At 38.0% G+C, this 22,474-nt stretch overlaps 1 protein-coding gene across 1 annotated transcript in view; it reads right to left on the bottom strand.

The window, feature by feature from the left end:
* The window catches only part of LOC136835018 (uncharacterized), a 56,180-nt gene that overhangs the window by 20,179 nt on the left and 13,527 nt on the right, over window positions 1–22,474 (bottom strand). Inside the window, exon 2 of the mRNA XM_067098055.1 lies at window positions 494–664. Within this exon, the coding sequence (XP_066954156.1) occupies window positions 494–645 (152 nt within the window). The 5' untranslated portion in view covers window positions 646–664. The remainder of the gene's footprint in view (window positions 1–493; window positions 665–22,474) is intronic.

The following is a 22,474-nucleotide window of genomic DNA, read 5'->3' as shown; positions in this document are numbered from 1 at the left end:
ATATATATATATATATATATATTATATATATATATATAATTATATATTGATTTTATCACTAATTTGTTTAAGTAATGAGCTAAAGAAATATCAAAAACTGTGCTATAGATCAAGGCCGAAATTAAATTACTGTACAATACAATGATAAGAGTAACCGTTGAAAGTTCTTCCACAGCTCAGAGATTATATCGAGAAGTTAGAACGCAAAGGGACCACCGGGTCTTTTTAATCCTTTTAAGAACAATTCATTAATCTCCTGTTAAGAATAATTAGATAATCGGTGATATTTTAAGTTGCATAATATGATTACCACTCTGAAGGAACAAAAACAGACCAAGGACCTAAATTACATCTGATTTTCGTTCAAAAGGTCAAAAGACAACGATTTTTAACGCAATTCCCCCAGTGAAAAAAAGCTATCGTCACATTGACGTGGACAAATAAAGCATTTTACAAAGCTTATTTAACAAACAAACAAAAATACTCTGCTTACGGCATACTCCTTCCAGTATCTTCCCGTGGCCTCTCCACTGGAACGGTCTTATAGCGGCCGATGTAGAATCTTGCTTCGACGCACAGAGGCAAGAGGATGAGCGCTTGTGACAGCATTGCAAACACCACATTTTGGTGGACTCGGAGCCACATGGCTATTAATCTGCCAGATCTGGAACAGAAGGATAAATAAATGAAACTGTAACTGGACAGCGGTTAGTCATGATGTTCTATTTGGTTTTGGAGGTTTAACTGCATTTAAATTGAAGATATGATAAGTTATGGGGAAATTCTTCGAACAAACACGGTATGAAATATGGATCACCCTTTGTTCGCTGACCTTCACAGATATTCATGAAGTGGAAAATACTTTGCACATTGACCAAACGCGCATAGTAAAGTTTGCGCACCGGTTACCTGCATCATTTATCTAACTTACCCTAAAGTACCGTGTCGTGGTCTGACCAGGCACCCAGGTTCTTGTTGCATATCATCGTAACTTGTAAGGCTGACTTAAAGTTTTGTCAATATAGTCAAGATCAAATTAGGTTTCTACTGTCTTTGAAACCAACACCTGCATCTGTTTCAGCAACAGCTCTCTCTCCATAACAAATTTATAAGCAAAAGGAATAAAAAAGGAGACAGAATCCCACCCTGGACTACAAAACTCATAACTTCAAATCGTTCAATTGTCCACCATTTATTACGTTACACAAATTACCTTCATACAACTCAATCGAAATATCTAAAAGCTTTGGAGGGAAGCTTAAAATCCCAAGAGACTGGGAATTTGGAAATTTTTTTTGCCTGTCTATGGACATAAGATTCTATTTTTCCCAAAAACTCTGGTTACAGAGGATTTAAGATGAGATGGAACAATAAGATCTGACTTTCTCCAGTTTTAGCTTGAAACGAAAAAGGTTTTTTTTTACTGTATTCTCAAAGCAAATTCCCATGGTTGGACCCCTCTTGCTATCCACCAGTAGAACCAGCTGTGGTTAGGCACCTGTGACAGCTAGTTGGTGGTAGGTTTAGATCAAACCAAGTTTTATGCCAACACGGGCCCTTGTCTAAAGGCGGACTGTGCGTGTGGCAAATTCGATAGAGCGTAAGAGACCTATTGAGGGCTTAAGCTCTGCCAAAACGACAAAGACGAAACTGACAGCTGGGAATAAAGTAAAGGCAGAAAAGCAAAGAACGATCATACTACTGCACAAAACTGCGGCTCCCGTGCACGTCCCCCATGGCCGTTCGATGGTCTTGAACCAACTTTGACTTAGGGCACAAAAAGCTATAAAAAACAAAAACAAAAAAGGAGATAAAATAATTGCGATGAATAATATAGAAGACCGACTATGCAAAAGGAGTTAACTTAGCTTCTTATGGTAAGCTGTAACCCTTAATTAAGATTTATCGTCTATGAAATCTCTGTCATGCTTGCAAATGGACGAATTTCTTCATAAATTCAAGCTGATGCAGATGCTTTGGTTCTATTGTACCTCTTGGAATAATATGAAAGATGAGCTATGCAGAGGGAAGAAGACTACCTCAATATATTATGCTGAGTCGCTTGATTAAAATTTTCTTGTGTAAGATCTTTGCCACGCGAAAAAATGGTTCAAAACAGATCTATGCTTTCAGAAGTCGTGAGGTTTCATTGGACTGAGTGCCACTGATTCATCATTTGAATTTTGCTGGCGTTTCAGGGTGGTGCGAGTGATTACCCAACAATAGTTCTTCCCTAAACACAAGCAGTGTCGCTAATGAATTCCCGACGCCGTTGGTACGCAAGATAGCTATCTCATCCCAAACACAAAACTTGGTAACGTGCAAAGAGCTTGGGGGTCTATTGTTAGTGTTAATGGGCCACAAAGAGTTTCAAAAACATGTGTTTTAGATTCAATATTAAGAAAAGAGATTAAAAGACTGTATTTGTAAACTGGACTAAACAAGTAAAAATGCGCCGAAGTTTCTTCGGCGCAATCGAGTTTTTTGTACAGCAGCTACAGCGTATAATTAAGACCACCGAAAATAGATATATCTTTCGGTGGCCTCGGTATAATGCTGTATGAACCGCGACCTATGAAACTTTAACCACTGCCCGGTGGTGGCCTATCCTATATCCAGAACCACGATCATGGCTAACTTTAACCTTAAATGAAATAAAAACTAATGAGGCTACAGGGCTGCAATTTAGTATGTTTGATGATTGGATAGTGGATGATCAACATACCAATTTGCAGCCCTCTAGCCTCAGTGGTTTTTAAGGTCTGAAGGCGAACAGAAAAAGTGCGGACAGAATAAAGTGCGGACGGACCGACAAAGCCGGCACAGTAGTTTTCTTCGACAGAAAACTAAAATGAAATAAAATAAAACTGAAATTATATCCACCTAACAAATTACATCATGGGCATATAAAACAATTTCAAATTCTTTCAAAATAAAGTTTCGGAAGTATAGCGCAGTATTAATATTAGACCACTTTTTCCCCAACAGAAAACCAACGAGTTTAAGGGAAACTTTGGGCTGAATGACCCCAAGTCCAGAGGGCTATTCAAAAATTATGTAACTCCCTCAGAGGCGTCTGGGGCGTTTCTCCTTGTGTTACAGGGTGTTATATAGTAATGGGGCGTCTTTTCAAGTGTTACACAAAAGATTTTCTGAGAGATCTGTGAACTGTTTTCGAAGAAATGTGGAAAAACATGTTACCAAACCTGGATAAACAAAGGGGGTTGGAGTCAGGAAGGGCATCCGTCCGTAAAACATCTACCATCTGTCAAAATGAAAACGTATTTCTTTTAAATACTGGGACAGTATTACATGCAACAACTTCACGGACGTGCTAAGAGGAAAATTCATTTATTCAGGAAAAATGAAGAGTAATTTAAAATGTGAACTTGGGCTAACAATCTCAACCGACAGGTAACATGAGGCTGCACATGTACCTTAACCTAAGTCATATTCTGGAGGTCTTTTGACTTTGGAAACGTCTACACATATTTTAATTTTTTTTAAGGAACAGAAAAATAGTGTCTCATCGAGCTGCATAATTCTACAGGGGGTCGTGTCTATTTTTTGCATGAAGTTACAAGGGGTGAGGTGTGTCAACATTTTGGAGCAATTTTTTTTTTTGTGCTAATGGTTAAAAATCTACAAGAAAAAATGTAGAACTAAACCACGTCTGTCCACAATAAAATAAACTATGGTGATTCATTCTTAGTCAAAAGGCGACACGTAACTGTCCTGGGAGTGAAAGCTAATTATACTCCGTTCCCAGAAGGCAAACGAAGCCTCCCCCATATAGGAATGGAATGGAATATAGAATTTTGGTCAAAGGCAAAGCGCTGGGACCTTTGAAGTCATTCAGCGCTGAAAGGAAAATTGGGAGTAGAAAGGTTTGAAAGGTGGAACTGGATGAAAACCTGGCATCGCACTATGAAACAATTGTTAGGAGACGGGTGGAAAGGAAGATGGAAGAAAGAGAATACGAACGGAGATACAGTTAAAGGAATGAAAGGGGTTGCAGCCAGGGTCCGAAGGGGTGCTGCAAAGAACCTTAAGTTATGCCTACAGTGCACCGCATGAGGTGTACTGACGGCACTACCCCCCTACGGGGCCTCCCCCATATAATTTTAAAGATGAAGAGTCACTTGAAAAAGCCTTTAACCAGCTGCAATATCATCTCAGAAGAGGTAATCTAAAACTGACAGATTGGACGTTTCGTATCAAAATCACGAAAACTTTCCGCCTAGAAAATACAATGATTTTGGATCCTCTGCTTGGATGAACACAAGCCTCATCATCAAGGTTCATACTCCTCTTCTGACTCACGTAAAGAGATGAAGGTTTTATCAGGGATGTAGTACTTAATTTCTCATTTAAGAAAGGATGAACAGGGAATATGTAACTGACTCATGAGGAGATTATTTACCAACTGATGTACTAAAACGTTCTTTAAATTGTTGCTTTGTTCTACTAATTATTACGAAGCCACTTACTCTTCTGTTACATGTGGGATAATTCTCAAATAAGCAATATTCATTTCTGATCATTATCTTACAATTAAAGCTATCATTATCTAAAATTAACATCATCTTACTGTGCCTCATATTTCTTACATCTGAAGCTTCTCCGTTCGTTTCGCTCTCGCACATAATATTCCTTTGTACGATCTCCGGAGCTCTGAGCAGGTTTCCTTACTGGATCTGTACCAAGTTTTCACTGTCACATACAAGATGGCCGTTGACAAACAAAGGATCAAAGGACAATTCTAAAATTCTTTGTTAACTTCGCACAAAGTTTCATCGTGCTATAAAAAGTAAGATAGGCTAATCACTCGGCAACATGGCGAACACTAGTCAAATATGCATGATCTAATATTGCGAAAAGGAGAGCCGGAATGCAAATTCCTGAGGTGTATGCCAGTATTGCACCAGCCCCAGTTTTTTTTTTTTTTGCCATGCCCCTAGATTACTACCTCTAGAGTAATTTGGGTGTGGGAATGAGATTATTTTCAAGAAAATTCTATGGTTAGTTTTTAAGATATGGCGTCCCGCTTTTTTCAGGGAAAGGTCCCAATACTCGGTTGCCTCTCGGGAAATTGCAGCCGGAATTCGACGCCATCTTGTCCCTTGTAGTAAGGAATGCAGTGCACTGCTCTTTATGTTCCGCGAATGTACCTCGTTATTATTAATACCTCATTATTATTAATACTAAAGTTATTATTAACGTTTTGTTATCGTGAAACAGTTCTTGCATGATTATGACTGTCCTCTGTTAGTCTTATAATGTTTTTTTTTTTAACTATTATTATGTAATACTTTATTACTGAGGGTTGGAAGAACGTTCAGAATGCATTAATCACATAATAAATTTTCTTTATTCTTATCACTGAGTGGCAAAAGACTATGTAGAATGCATTTAATTACACTGCAAAAAATCTAAATCACACTATAATTGCAGGAAAAGCGGTCAAAAAAGGCCAAAAGTTCCTATGACCCATTCGTAAAATGTTGACATTTTGTTCCTTTAGTACAAACCATATTGCTCTGGAACTTAAAATCACAAAAAAATTTAAAAACTCATTATCAACAATGAGTTTCCATCAATTTAAGCCTAAGTAAGTGAAGGTTCTAGCTTCAAAATGACCGTAGTTGTGGTTGTTGAAACTTTGCCAAACTATCTGGAACAGTTCAAATTTGGCGCGATTGTACCTCCTTTACAAGGGACGCCTCCGTGTATGTATACCAGACCTTGGTATACACATTAATTCTTTTGCTGATCAACCTGCTCTGCTTATCTGTTATTCTCCTACCTCTGTTTTCACTGTTTCATTTGTAAATATTCTGTTTCGAAGAATCTTGGTATGCAATAAAATGAAATTTTAGATTTGGTCCATAAAAATGACACACTGTGCATTAACAAAAACAATAATAATGACGACAGAAAACCCGTGCTAGCATAGGTCTAGCTCAGTGGTTCTCAAACTGGCGGTAATGAAGCCGTTTCTGTGGGGTAACGAGGCACTTCAATTCCAATTTGTAATAAAAATGAACAATGCTTTAATTTCAATTTTCTGTCAAAGGAATAATGTCTAAATTCTAAAATCTTTATTTCTTAAGACTTGAGTTAAAGTAAAATTAATTTCTTACATATAAAATGAATTAGAAATTAAGCATTCCAATGTTTTTCTTTCCTTTATATAGATAACTTCACTTAACTGAAGAGGAATGGGATAGGGATAATGGTAATCTATCACACCAATGCCGGGGGTAACGATACCAAAAAATTAAAGAACCGCTGGTCTAGCTTAATTTAATATTCACCATCACAATTTCTGATACTTTCCCCCGGGATTCTTCAACCGCAGAGTCCTCGGGAGGGGTGGAACCCGTTCTGGTACTTGGAGAGGCATCCACGAAACCAGTAAACCAGGTACGGAAAAGACTCATTAACTCTTCCCATCTATATCACCTACTTTGATAAGAGGAGCTGGTTTAATAGGTCTAAGCGCTGGGCTTAATCTCCTATGCTAATACAGGGGAATTTATCTATAAACAATCTAAAATGCTCTCTCTCTCTCATTCATATACTGTATATATATATATATATATATATATATATATATATATATATATATATATATATATATATATATATATATTTAATTATATATATAATGTATAAACAAAAGTCCACTTATTTATCTATGTTTTGTTCTATGTTGTACAGACCTAAATACTCGTTTTTTCCCTTGCAAACGTATATGCAAATATTCTATGGGATTAGATACACAGACAAACAAGTTTTCTTTTGCACTGGACATTCTAAAACTTCAAGAGAGCCAAATACAATGAATATTGTGTCCCTTCTAGCAAAGCCTTTCGCCTTAATCGCTTGAAAATTTTGCAAGGTGGTTTCTCGAGAGAATTTTCTCAATACTTCTGCCACTTATTTTCTTTCGGAGAGAGAGAGAGAGAGAGAGAGAGAGAGAGAGAGAGAGAGAGAGAGAGAGAGAGATCCCACGAACTGGTATACTGCATTTATAGAAAAATCCCACCAAGGATTACAAAAGCAGTAAATTATATTTAATAAAGTAGACTTATGAGAACAGGCTCTCACAAGGCACAGGTTGCAAAATACACAAAAAATATTAAAAGCCATAAGTTTCTTATCTGTGAAAATCAATGTAATTTTCTCATGAATTCAAATGCACGGACAATGGTTCTAGCTTGTGGACAAGAGTCTGTGAATGTACCTTTACGTGTGCACAAACTATCCATTTGAGAATAACTTTCGTAAAAAGCTGGAAGAAATTTTTGCATTGTTTGGGTCAAGAAATTTGATGCAAAAATATGCTATATCTGATTTTAAATGTAATGTCTGATCGTTAAGTTAATGACTTCCCAGACGACCCTAGCGGCCCATTTACACTGAAATTGCCTTTTACAGTCTGTTTGTGAAGTAGGGTGAGTCGCTTGGAATTTCTGAAGTTGCAGAACAGCCAGTTATTTTTTATTATTTTTAAGGTAGGAACCTTAGGAATGGTGACTTGAATACAGTTTAAAAAATAAAAAAATCTAAAGAGCCCACTGAATACTAAAAAAGGGTTGAATGAAGGATATGCAACTTCCTCCATAACTATACTTACACAAGAGATTTTACGAATCAAGGACACAGTGCAATAAATTCTAGAAATTACAAAATAGAGTTCAGAAGTACACTCAAAGGCATAGCTTTTGAGTCACCCGAGTCTTCCCACAGCTACACCTAACTTTTATCAAGTATCTCTGTAGACAGAATATATAATTTAGGCCGAAGGCCAAGCGCTGGGACCTATGAGGTCATTCAGGGCTGAAAGGAAAATTAACAGTAAGAGGGGTCTAAAAGTTTAACGGGAGGAAAACCTCGCAGTTGCACTATGAACCAATTGTTAGAAGAAGGTGGAAATTAAGATGGAAGAAAAAATATGAATGGAGGCACAGAATAAGGAGTACCCCGGTAAATACAGCAAGTGATGATACTAGATTCTCGTGGCTTCCCAGCCAGGTGATAAAAGAAACAGCAAATGTTTAGTGACGCAAAAAATCCAAAAACGTGACTACTGAACCAGTCTGTCACGCTTGCACCAGCGTCCGTTTACAAGTTTCACTCACAACACATTTAGTTAAGTCCTTTAAATTTGTTCGGTTGGTTGGTTTTTAAGCAGACCTTACGCCAGCACACGCCCTTGCGGGATAAGGTGTGAAAGAATCCAGGAGGCTTGGTGTGGGCCTTCAGACTCAGATGTTATGGAATCCTACATTCTGGCGGTCTCTTAACACACGTCAGGCTATTTCTTCCGACATAAACTCCATGAAAATTTGTAATCATCTTTGGATTACACATCTCGTTGGATTACACATCTCGGTGATTTTTTTTTTTCGTCTGCTGTCATGCTTTGGGATTCTCATCGCGCTTGTTTTCCTGACTTATTACAACATCCCTCCCTTTAAAAAGCAGGTCCATTATTGCTTCCGCAAATGAAGTCTTGCTATTCTTCCTTACAATCTTGTGCTCTCTGAACCGGAGCTAGAAAAGGGCATTTGAGTACTCGGTTTGCTAGGCTATTGGTCTAAATAAATTCTGAGGTACACTGTTCTTTCCGTTATCTTGGAACAGAGACCGATTCCCATAGCATCTTCCGAGTCCCGTTTTCCTGAATTTGACAAAACTATCAGGAACAACAGACGTGGAAAAACACGGGGGCAATACTTTCATAACAAAATTTTTTTACTAAAATCTAAATTCCAGGTAAAAGAATGCTGCCGTCACCATCCATCAACCGAGAGCGTATCTAAGCTAACCACCTAGCGGGATGCACCAAGCAGAAAAGACGAGGTTCTTCTCCTACTGTCGACGAAGACGACGATTTCTCGACACCCGCTAGCAATACGGACATGCAAAGAGACGATGTTATGGAATCCTCGGTAATACAGCTGACTTTTTTTTGGTTTCCCCAGCGGGTAGGCGTGTGAGAAGTGAACGACCCTCCCAGCCAGTATGTCATGCTCTGATACCCTCCCCTTTCCTTTGACAGATGCTATGCAAGGATAGATCGATAATCGCCAATGCATTGATTTTTCAAGCATATATTTTTTATCTTTAGTTTTCTTACATTATTTTGTATCTTTAATCTTGTTTTTACTGGTGTATGTCACTAAATGGGAATGTCCTTAGTCTCTTCTTAAGCATTAAATACTCTTACTGGATTCTTGCAGCAATTTATTGAACAATTTTGGTGCAGATTTCTACAAGCTCCTGAAAGCCCATATGCAAATTGCATTTGAAAATCGCCATCTTATACTGCTCAGACCTAAGCCTTAGTTGTATAACTTTTCTCAGTTTAAAGTCCTCTAACAAATTCCATATATATATACTGTATATATATATACATATAATATATACTGTGTGCATTTATATATATCCATGTATGCATGTATGTATGTGTGTATGTATGCATATATATATATATATATATATATATATATATATATATATATATATATATATATATATATATATATATATATATATATATATATGTGTGTGTGTGTGTGTGTGTGTGTGTGTGTGTGTGTGTGTGCATCTTGGTTTTTCTATATCTTTTTATTTTTGCCTTAATAGGTACCCAGTGCAATTCTGAATACCGGTGCTATTCTTTAATATGATGGGAGTCTTAATTAATTTTGCCGCTCTGTTCGTAATATTTCGTATTTTTTTGGTTGGCAATGTCGAAGGCCACAGTAAACCAGATTACATTAATCTAACACATCTCAGACAATTATGAAAGAGCCTTTTGAAACTACACTCGTCTGTTTATCTCTTCGTGCCTGCAATTATCCGCAGGTGATATCCCGTTACTTCACCAATTTATTGATCTGATTACTTGGACGCTGAGGCTCGAGACAGCCTCCCCCTCCCCCGCCCTACTTCATAAGCATACCCTTTTACCCAACCGTCAGACGTCTAGTCTCATCCCCATTTAATTTGAACAGTTTCATTTCCATCCATTACTTAAAATCGCCTATGATCGCATTCAGTTTTTTCTCTTTATAGCTTAAGTCAGAGAAAACTCTGAGTCGTCGGCAATAGGTTTATTTTGCCAGATAACAAAGGAGGAATAATGGACACAGAGAACGATACGGCTGTTGGCGGTGTTAAACGGTGTTGTTGCGGTCAATCCTGCACATCAGGTGCTCAAAAGGTGAGCTGAATGGGACTTTTGACTTCAAGCGCATTGCTCACGGTAAACTCCAAAGTGCACAGGAATTACTTCTTAAGTACTGAGAATTGCATTCGCCGTTCTCCAATACAGTTTTTCACGAGTTTTAAGGTTACTTTACAATAAAATTTGCAAACATGTTTGTTTAAATTTTAGTAAGTTTCACAGACATAACTCGTTTTGATGGACAATAATAAAGGAACAAGAAAAGACGAGGGGTGTCTTCACCCACATACACACACACAATATACATACACATAAACACACACACACACACACATATATATATATATATATATATATATACATATATACACATATATACATATATACATATATATATATATATATATATATATATATATATATATATATATATATATATATATATATATATATATATATTTCTGACTCACATCGGGACCGAACTCCGATCTTTCAAGTGAGAGTCCAGGGCGTTAGCAATTCATCCGCACACGTCGCATAAAAAACAGTAAAAAAGATTTTTAAACACGCTTTTCTTAAAATGCACTAAAAAGTGAAAAATAAATTTTTTGAGACAAGGATTTTCTTACATTTAATCATGTCTACAAAAATAAAAGCGTGGGTACCAAACATGGAAGGAAACGCTACAAGAAAATAAATATATATTTTTTTTCATTTTTGTAGCATTTCCTTCCATGTGTGGCGCCCAAGCTTTTATTTTTAAGGACGATTAAATGTAAGAAACTCCTTGTCTCAAAAATTTTATTTTGCACTTTTTAGTGCATTTTAATAAAAGCATGTTTAAAAGTGTTTTTTAATATTTTTTATGCGACGTGTGCGGATGAATTGCTAACGCCCTGGACTCTCACTTGAAAGATCGGAGTTCGGTCCCGATGTGAGTCAGAAATATATTTGTGTGTGTGTGTGTGTGTGTGTGTGTGTGTGTGTGTGTGTGTGTGTGTGTGTGTGTGTGTGGGTGAAGACACCCCTCGTCTTTTCTTGTTCCTTTTTTATGGCCCATCAAAACGAGTTATGTCTCTGAAACGTACTAAAATTTAAACATGCTTGCAAATATTATTGTGAAGTAATCTAAAAACTCGTGAAAAACTGTACTGGAGAACGGCGAATGCAATTCTCAGTACTTAAGAAGTAATTCCTGTAAGAAAATCCTGGTGTGCCTCATAAGAATTATTTTTCACTTTTTAGTGCATTTTAATAAAAGTGTTTAAATTTTTTTTAATATTTTTTTATTTTATACATTTCAGTTTTGACTGAAATTGTAACCAATTTATGATTGTAGCCAACATAATTGATATCCTGTCGAGCCAACGAAGGTTTGAAAAATCCGAAGTGTTATGTACCGAGTCAAAGAAGTTGTGAAAAATCCGAAGAGTTTCATACAAATCCTGAGATACTGGGAGAGGTCACTGTAGGGTCACTAAAGGTCACCGCTGACCTACTGATCATGTAAGGTTGTATTGTTACCGGGACTGAGTAACCATGCAAAATTTCAAGTCCATCAGACGAAGGGAACAGGTCGAAAAATTGAGTTGCAAGATTTGACGACAGACGCAAAGTCAAGTTAAATAAACGCTTGTATTAAAATACTACATACCTGTGCTTTTTCCCGGGCAGGCGCCTAGCACCCAACGTACCAGCGAATTTTACCCAACTTCCCGACCCAGCAGCGAGTGAACTGCTAGCATTTCATTCAACTTACGCCTTCTCCGTGAGATATGATGGAAATGAACACATGGGAACATGTTTCACAGAAATAAGTATCTGAATCACATCGGGACTTAACTCCGGATGAATTGCTAATGTGCTGGACTCTCACATGAAAGACCAGGGTTCGGTCCCAATGTAATTCAGAAATTTATTTCTGTGAAACACGTTCCCATGTGTTTATTTCCATATCTAACTATATATATATATATATATATATATATATATATATATATATATATATATATATACTGTATATATATATATATATATATATATATATATATATATATATATATATATATATATGTATGTGTGTGTGTACATATACATATACTGAGCCCGTTTCCTGATACCTTGTTGACATGAGCAGAAGATAAAGTACCTGGTAGTTAGTCGACTTTAGTGAGGCAAATCCAAAGTGAAAAAAAGCTTGGGACTAGCGACCTCACCCCAAACAGACATGCTGATAAATAAGAAAGGCTAACACACCATGAAGTCAATCTCTGAGAGGAAAAGGTGAGTGTGTGTGTGTGTGTGTCTGTGCGTGTGTATGTATATATATATATATATATATATATATAATGTATATGTATATATACATATAAGATGGGAATATACATATATAGTTTCCTTAAAGGAAATGCTTGCGGAATCATTAGCTTTCCACATAAAACATTGCATTTTCATAACAATGATAATGATATAGTACCACAGGTGCCCGACATGGAGGTCAACACAGTGTCTCAGCTAAACGAGTTGACAATGATCCTTGGAGACTGCTAAGATCGGTGTTGAAATACACAGAGGCAACAAAATGAATTTAGTTGTTTTGTAGTTTTAGTTTTCTGAAAAGAAAACTGTTGTACCGTCTTTGACTGTCCGTCCGCACTTTTTTCTGTCCGCCCTCAGATCTTAAAAACTACTGAGGCTAGAGGGCTGCAAATTGGTGTGTTGATCATCCGGCCACCAATCATCAAGCATACCAGATTACAGCTCTCTAGCCTCAGGAGTTTTTATTTTATTAAAGGTTAAAGTTAGCCATGATTGTGCTTCTGGCAACGCAACAACATAGGCCATCACGGTTGGCTGAGAGTTTCATGGCCGCGGCTCATACAGCATTAAACCGAGACCACCGAACGATAGATCTATTTTCGGTGGCCTTCATTATAAGCTGTACAGAAAACTCGATTGAGCATTTTTACTTGTTTACAATTACAACTAGGGTACCTTTCCCTGGGACTGTCAAGGTCTTCTGAAAATTGCGACTACAGAAACAAATGGACCGGCATTGAATCAAAGTTTAGTTATAATTGCACAAAACAATACTCTTATTTTCCTCATACTGGTATTGAATTCCGAGCGCTCGCAACAATAATCCAGTTTTGTTCCCCTCTGTTATTTTCCTCTTTTTATATCTCGTCTTAAAATAGATTACCACCAGCTGGGAGCACTAAGCCCTGATTACTTTAATGGCCGGAATGTAGCGCAGCATCATTATGATCTGAAAATATAGATATCCCGTAAACAAATAGGCCTAATTCATAGCCAGCCAACCGTTCGAAACTACTGGGTTTAGCCTATCGTAATCTATTCGGCCCACTCGGTGCTTTATCGTCTGCTCTATTCTAACTTCCTTTCAGTTACTTTTGCAGTTCCTTGTTTATTAACCGTAGAGTCACTTTAGAAATGTAATAAATGAGAATTCTTTTGAGCAAGAGTACTGTACCCAAGCGCCTAGCAGCGAAAGCGGAATGGCGTCAAAGGGAAAAGTTTATCCCGTCGATGTCCAGCCGAACACAGATCGTTTTATCCACTCCAAAATCTTGGAACTCTCTCTTGTGTTTTCTTTCAATTTAAGTAAAAAAAAAAGAAAAATTAGGCCGCCATTTAAATAAAATGCATAATGCTTCTACTGTAAACGTCCATTGATACTTGGTCTTAAGGAAAAATATAACACTTTTAGCAAAAGAGGCATCTTAAAAAATAATCCAAAGAATACCATGAGGACTTATCACATGACACAATGAACTCTGCTCAAAGGCTCGAGCACGAAAGAATATAGAAAAAACATGATATACATAACTAATAAATAATAAAACAACTACTTTTCCCTAAAACTACTTGGGATTTGTCAAGATACTGGGAGTTCTAGTTAGGTCTTGCGTAGGCCGAACCCTTAGATCTTGCCTTTACTAAGTAATAGGCGGATTTACACAGCGATACGAAAATCAAGACTGAATGCACAAATTGCAGTAAAGCCTCTGAAGAAGCAAATGCTCCTTTAACAAGTACACTTCTACAGGAACGAATGCTCAGATTACAAGGTCTGCTTCTATAGGAGCAAATGGTCCTATAAGTCTCATGCTCAAATTATAGGTACGCTCCTACAGAACATCCTGACGTTCACTCAGCTGTTTACAAAAATTACTTGGTTGATCATTTCATAGTCCATACATTCATATAATGCCAATTATTAGCCAGGGAAAGGAAAGCATCACCGGTTATTTGTTCTTGTTCCTGTTATCTCTACATGACAATCTTCAAGTATTCTTGTGCGCGTTCCCACAAAATAGAAATGGTCGCATTGCATTAGAATAATTTAAGAGATATCGGCTTTTGCAGAATGGAACAGAAGATAAAATTTTGGCCAAAGACCAAGATCTGGGACGTATGAGGTCATTCAGCGTTGAAACGGAAATTGAAAGCAAAAAGGTTTGAAAGGTGTAACAGGAGGAAAACCTAGCAGTTGCACTACGAATCAGTTGTTTAGAGTGGGTCGAAAGTAATAAGGAAGAAAGAGAATATGAACGGAGATAGTGTAAAAGGAATGAGAGGGGTTGCAGCTAGCGTCCGAAGGGACGCTGCAATGATCGGCTCCTGTAAAAATCTTGGTTTATTTTCATACATCTCTCTCTCTCTTTTAACTAGGTTAAATAGCAATGAGGTAAAAATCTAGGCCAGTGCTCGCCTCTGTATGTCACTTCGGACAGTGTAAGCGCCCTTTAGGCCAAGGGGCGTCGCCTCAACTTGTGGTTAAGGGAGCGAAGCTCCTCGTCCTTTGGGCCGAGACAAGGACCCTCCCAGATAACTGATCTCTTACAAGATTCCAGCGGCTTTAACGCCTCACTCTGACACACAGCCGTTCGCACCAGATACCTGTGGTGTGTTGAATATTTCCACGAAGATACATTTTTTGTATTCTGGACTCCCTTATAAAACTTACAGACTTTCAACAGCCAATCATTTTGATGCACTGCTGCTTGCACATGAGCCAGTTTCATTTATTTGTTTCTTATTTATTTATTTATATTTTGAAGGTAGAGGTGTTGACAAGTGATCAAATCTCTCATATACACGGATTTGGGACTAGGATGAGGGAAGGAGAGACTATCCTGTTCTTAACTTCCTCTCTCCCCACGTGAAAAAGAAGACTACCAGAATCTAACCTTTAAATGAGAGCTTTTTAAGTAGGAGGAAGTCTTTGTGATAAACGACAGCCTGCAGCAGGTAAGCTTTAGCTCAGCCCGCTAGACTAAAAACCAAAATTTCTAATGTATTTTTTGGTTTTATGTGACCGTCAATTCTAGAAAAAATGGTCCCTGCGGAAAACTGCAACTCACGCTATATAAAAGCAGATTTCTAATACTGTATATACCAAGTTAGAAGCAATCCAGATGGACAAAAATACAATAGCCATTTTTTGTGTAAACCGCTCCTCTTCGGTGAACTTCAGCGTAAAAGAGGTGCCCATTTTCGGCATGCCTTAAAGCAAGAAATACCCACAAGCAATGTAGCGCCGAAAAACCCTCAACGGACGGGAATTCTATTTACCAAAGAAAGAATTATTATTGATTTTCTTTTCGATATAGTCTATATCTTCTTGATAAACGCTAGTCTGAGTTTCATTTCAAATTTGAAACATTCATGTCCATTTGGAACCTGGATAGTGAAAAATGTTTAATTAAAATTCATCAGCATTACTGAGGAAAGGATAATAACTAAAACCATATGCTATACACGAACTTGTGGAATACATGCAACACAAAGTGGGACTAAACGCACCTAGCTTCAGCACACGAGGGATTAGGACACGAGAAGATAATAAAACTTGGTAAAGCGGCATAAATGTAAAAGGTTTCTGTAATCATGGCAGGGTGGTTTAATGGCTTAAATGCGCCCTTCCAGATGAAAAAGCCTCGTATGCGTTGTTATTGGTCCGGGTCTAACCATAACTCACTCCTACTCTGTTTAAAGACTCAAGAAGTGATTCGAAGTCGCAAATACAAAAAATAAGGTCATCAAAGGTGGCTGTACGAGGAACTCAGCTTTACATTAAACAAGTAAAAAATGCGGCCAAGTTTCTTCGGGGCAGTGGAGTTTTCTGTACAGCTGCTACAGCGTATAATCAAGACCACCCTAAACAGATCTATCTTTCGATGATCTCGGTATAATGCTGTATGAACTGCGGCCCATGAAACTTTAACCACGGCCCGGTGGTGGCCTATCCTATATCGTTGCCAGAAGCACGATTATGGCTAACTTTAACCTTAAATAAAATAAAAACTACTGAGGCTAGAGGGCTGCAATTTGTTATGTTTGATGATAGGAGGGTGGATGATCAACATACCAATTTGCAGCCTCTAGCCTCAGTGGTTTTTAAGATCTGAGGGTAGACAGAAAAAGTGCGTACAGAAAAAAGTGCGGACAGAAAAAATTGCGGACAGAATAACGTGCGGACGGACAGACAAAGCCGGCACAATAGTTTTCATTTACATAAAACTAAAATGAGGCAACGAAATTTAAATTAGAAGAGCATGGCAAGAGCTTAGCCGCACCCCCAAACCCTTGAGCTCGTCTTCACAACTGGGTTCTTTTAGGAATCGACGTTTGTTTATAAGATACTTATAAGCTGATTATGCGAGTGATGGGAATTTTAAAAGAATACAGACTTCCTAGAATGTTTTTACCAATTCAGATTTATAATGTTTCTTAAAACAACATATGAATTAATAATATTCCTAACGAATTATTATTTAGGATATAAATTAATACGCTTTAATCTTACCCTGTGCCATGTAAAGAGTTATGTGATTTTGTAATTTTGTAGATCCAATAGAGGGTATCAACCCGGTATGTATCCACCTCTGAAGTGCTAGTACTAAACATGGCGGAAGTTCAATGGGAAGCCGTGTTTAGTACTAGACCCTCGGGGATCAAGGATATCGTTTATTAATAAAACTTGTCGACCACACAATATAGAAATGGGTGTATACAATACTTTGATCCCTGAGGGGCTAGTACTAAACACGGCGTCCCAAGGAGCTTCCGCCATGTTTAGTACTAGCACCTCGAAGGTGGATACATACCGGGTTGATATCCCAATAGAGTACCTTGTATGGAGTGGGACCTGAGAAGAAGCCTTCTGTAAGTTACAAATGACTGTACAAATGCGTCTAAAAAACTAGTTGTGCCTTCTATAATACCATTTTTAAAGGTATAGCCTATCATATTCTTGGAACCTCTGTTGGAGGTCACTCTGTTATGAAAATCAGGGCAGGAGCTGTAAGGTCTATGCGCCAAGAAGGTTTATAAGCCAAAATAGAGTTGTTAGAAAATAGAAAAAAAAAAAGTCTTTTACTCAGTTTTATAGAATGCTGGTATCTCAACTTTTACTAATATTCATTTCCCTTGTTGGAAAACATGATTAAAAAAATATTAAAGTTGATTTTTAATGATTTAAAGCTGATTACTCGCACCACAACCAGGCAAGTCCGTTAAAACTTGCCTGGACAACAACAATTCATTTCTGCTGAATATACCAAGTTGCCAGCACAACCTGAAAACTCAAGTTCGATGGAGTCATTTAAATTGCCCAACACCAACTGACTTCTTTCATTTATATATAATATATATATCCATATATAATATATATATATATATATATATATATATATATATATATATATATATATATATATATATATCCATATATATATATATATATATCCATATATAATATATATATATAATATATATATATATATATATATATATATATATATATATATATATATATATATATATATATATATATATATATATATAAGCATATATAAGCACTATGCTCTCGGCAAGTAACTGCTAGGCATATCCATCATCAAATAACAACCTTTAACATGACAACTTATGACAAACATTCCAAGATAGTGGAGTGGGTAACTACAAAAAAATATGGGAAAAGTGCAAATGGTGATACAAGCATAAAACTTGGCTCAACTATTCTTCTTGTCTCTTGGTCTCATTATCAACCTCCGGCCACACAAAATTTTGCCATTTTCCAAGATGGCTGACAGGTTTTCAAAATGGCGTCCTGTGGATATTTGAATATTGGTATTTAATTGATTAATCACATTCAAATCCCTAAGTCACTCCCAGTTTATATTAAAATATTAAAAACAAGGCTTTATATATGTAGATACATCATTCCTCTGCATAGAAATATCCAAGATGGCTGTCACTATATCAAAAATGTATGCCAAATGCCAAAAACTGGTACTTAAGCTCATATATGAGGCTAAAGGTCGGGTAATACATGGATTTGGGGGTAACTTCAACCTGATCAGTTCATTTTTTGTAGATTAGAAATCAATTAATTCCCAGTTAATTGATTTTCATCCTCATTTAGAAAAAAAATGGGTAATAAGCTTAATGTAAAAGTGTAATAGTGTAGTGTCAGTGTACTACCAGGGCGCACTGGTTGACACTATAGCTGTGAAACTCAGCATGAGGTTCAGTGCTAGCTAATGGCAGAAATTTGTTATTAATTTCCCAAATGCTGTTTAGCTAGCCCCACTTCAAAGTTAAACAGCTGCACCTGAATTGACAGGATGTGCCAGCACGGGAGAGCCAAGCCAAGGAAGATGGGGCTTTGGTCTTCTAGATGGTGTACAGATCACACAGGAATTAAATAGCATTGGATGAATGATTGGGCTAGGGGTAGGATTATGACAAACCTGAGCCTAGTTGTATCCCATATCTGAAAGTGCATATATGTTATATAGGTGGTAAAAGGATAAACACTCGCCCAATAGAACAAAAGCAATGGCAGGACAATCTTGGAAATCAATGTCTTTCCTGAAGGGAGACAGTACGACTAACTGGAAGCTTTGTTGCTTGTGCCAAGAGGACACACGTGAAAGACTAGTTGATGCATCTGGTGCTGGGTATGTTACCCTTCCTACAAACATTCCTGAATTCTATAAGTTAAATGCAATGCCTATACCATTTCATCCCAAAAGGCTTGATGAAGGTGGTGGAATTCTGCAGACCTTTGAAAATAACAAAGCAACATATCAGGAATCATGTATGCTGAAGTTCAAAACAACAAAACTAGAAAGGAAAAGGAAGTCATTGTTTAAGACAAAAGAAGATGATGCCCCATCAACAAAATTCACACGTAGTAGCTAGAAGGCAGATGAAGAAGATGCAGAAGAATCTAAGACTGAGAAAGAAGGAATATGCCTTATTTGTGACCAACCAGCACCAATCAAAGGTTTACGACTGGCCATGACATTGCCTTTACATGAAAAGCTGCAACGATGTGCCACCAACCTACTAGATGAGAAACTTCTGGCCATCTTGTCTGACAGGGGTGTACAACAGGGAAAGGGCCTGGCTAAATTCCCAGAAAATTGGAGATGATTATGTGCAGTACAGACAAGAGGCATGTACCCATGCTTTTGCTGAGCTTAAGATGTACATAAGAGACAAGCAGTTGACTACAGGTGGGTGCTGCTATTTTACAATGGTAGAACTTTATGATTTGTACAAACAAAGACTGGAACAGCTAAACGTTGATGCTTCCTTTGTGCACTGAACACGGCTGAAAGAACAGATACTTGCCAGCATCCCAGAACTGGAGGACTTTAAAAAGAGAAATTTAGTTTGCCTACAAAAGGAAAGTGGGAGAAGCCCTAGCCATGGCATGTGACTACAATGATGCACTAATCGTGGATATTGAGGAAACAGGTGCTTGAACATGAGATAGAATTTGATGGAACCTTGACAGCAGACACTAGAAGAGAATCTGTGCCACCAAGTTTGTTGGAATTTGTAAGTGTGCTACAAAACGGTGGCGATATAAAATTCCAACTTAAATATGGAACATCACCTACTGATCTAGCTTTTGCACAACTTTTGCACTTCAACTGTCGAAAGAATCCAGCATCTTCAACATTCTCCAGACATTCCTAATCAAGAGAACCTCCATTTCCAATACATATTGGTCTCCTGGTCTTTGCAAAAACCAGGAAGCATCAATTAATTTATACATTCCATCACCATGGAATCAGCGTCAGCTATGAGAGGGTTCTGGAATTGACTAAAGGATTACGAGAAGCAGTTGTAACAAAGGCTGTGGAGGAAGAAGTAGTTTGTCCCACTACACTAAGAAAAGGGCTCTTTACAACTTGTGCTGTTGACAATCTGGACCATGATCCAAGTGCCACAACTGCACAAACATCCTTCCATGGGACAGGCATATCTTTGTTTCAGCATCCAAGCACTGATGAAAAGGGTGAGGACACCCACCTTCACCAAACTAAGTTCAACACCAGCAGCTATAGAAGATGAAGATCTGCAAATTATTGAAGGTAAATGAGGCTAGACTTCATCTCTTTGCAAGAAAGCAAAGAGTTTATGATTGCATTCCCCCTACTCTTAGAGAGCATTGCAAGAGAGCTGCCTTTCAAGCAGGGCACATTTGGTGCCAGTCTTTAGTATGTCATCAGTTTTGCCCAGTCCAAGACACTGGGGATGGCAACAGATTGATGGCACCTGGTTTCTGTATTGGACAGATTTGCCAGTAGTAGCAAAATCTTGCCAAGAACAGAATAAGTGTGGCAGCAAAAATGAATGCCATGGCAGATGCAAGTGCTACAAATCTGGATGTAGCTGCACAGCTCTCTGCAGCTGCACTTGCTAAAACTAATTGATACACAAAACATATTGGTTTCTCTCAGGAGATGCATACTTTTTTATCTTTGGCGGCCATTTTGGAAATTTGGTGTTCATATGGTGGCCATATTGGAAAGATGGGTTCACTTTATCTCTTCATGACAGTAAGAATGCCAAAATACAAATCAATCATTATATGGACAGTATGCAACTTTTATAGGCTTATGAAATGAAAATATTTGAAATATACAGCAAATTTGCCGCCATTCTGGAAAAGTGTCAGCCATCTTGGAAACAGCCAAATATTGAGGTGGCCGGAGGTTGATTTTGATTTATGGAGATAATAAGAGTTCTCATGCTAAATCTGTTGCTCGTATCACCATTTGCACTTTTTTCCCCACTATCCCGCTCCACTAAGAGATCTTCTACGAATGGAACTGCCTCCACGAAGCTCTTTAACAATAGGAATCACCCACTTGGTGGTTTAATAACGTCCTTAGCATATTTTTCTAAATATAAATCAGAAGTAGAAAGTTAAGTGCACCTCACTCTTCTCATTTTCCTAATCTATCATTGCCGTAAAAATTACACATAAGAGTGCTTGATCTCTAAAGCATAACTGCTTTGTATTCTGTGTTGTCATGGATCATGTCAAGATTAGCGAACCCACTCGCAGCAGGGTTCGCTATTCTTTACAAGAAGATTATTGGGTTCGTTATTCTTTACATGGGAATAATTGGTTTCGCTGTTCCACCTGATCCACCAGGGGCTATGGTACTAAACAACCCGAAATACATTTGACCCCCCAGGGGCTAGTGCTAAGCACGGGGAGAGTGAATCACTGTTTCGCCGTGTTTAGTACTACCCCTCATGTGGAACTGGAGTTCGGGCCGGAGAGGGTTTGCCATTCCTTACACGGGGATCACTGGGTTTGTAAAGTCACCACATCGGCGCCAGGATAGTGTTTCGGCGGCGCCATTAATTAAGTCTCCGCTGATCTTGTTTTCTTTGGTGACTTCCCATTTTCTTCAAGCTCAATTAGTCACGCCTAAAACGTGCCAGGTCACGCATTTTAATCATTTTTACTTTATGCGTATTTATACAAATGTCACACATTGTGTATCACATGTTTCTTCATTCACAGGCATCAAGACTGTATCCATATTGTAGCTCTGTATGTTTTGTATTGTAATTTGTACTCGTTCACTGCATATTATTGTTTATTGTTTCGACCTCAGGTCACAGTCAATTCCATTGTCTCTCGCGGCCCGGCGTCAGTCGGCCGCAATATAAACTGCCTGGATCTGTAATAAAGTAGCAGTAACTTTTACCTGCTCGTTTCTTTGACACCTTACAGTGGTGACCCCGGAGTATCCCAGAGCCATTAGCAGACTCACACGGCGACTTAGTCTTGGCTCCAGGATTTCTCCAAAACGCTCTTAGCGGCCTAAACACGGCGCTGTAACCAGCGTTTGAGCGTGCTGACTCTCGTCGGCGTACCCCACCAGCGTCACTAGAGGAACCACACGGCGCACGAAGTGCGTACGACGC

The sequence above is a fragment of the Macrobrachium rosenbergii genome, chromosome 54 (genome assembly GCF_040412425.1).
Source record: "Macrobrachium rosenbergii isolate ZJJX-2024 chromosome 54, ASM4041242v1, whole genome shotgun sequence".
NCBI lineage: Eukaryota > Metazoa > Arthropoda > Malacostraca > Decapoda > Palaemonidae > Macrobrachium > Macrobrachium rosenbergii.
This window is presented reverse-complemented; position numbering and strand designations above follow the sequence as displayed.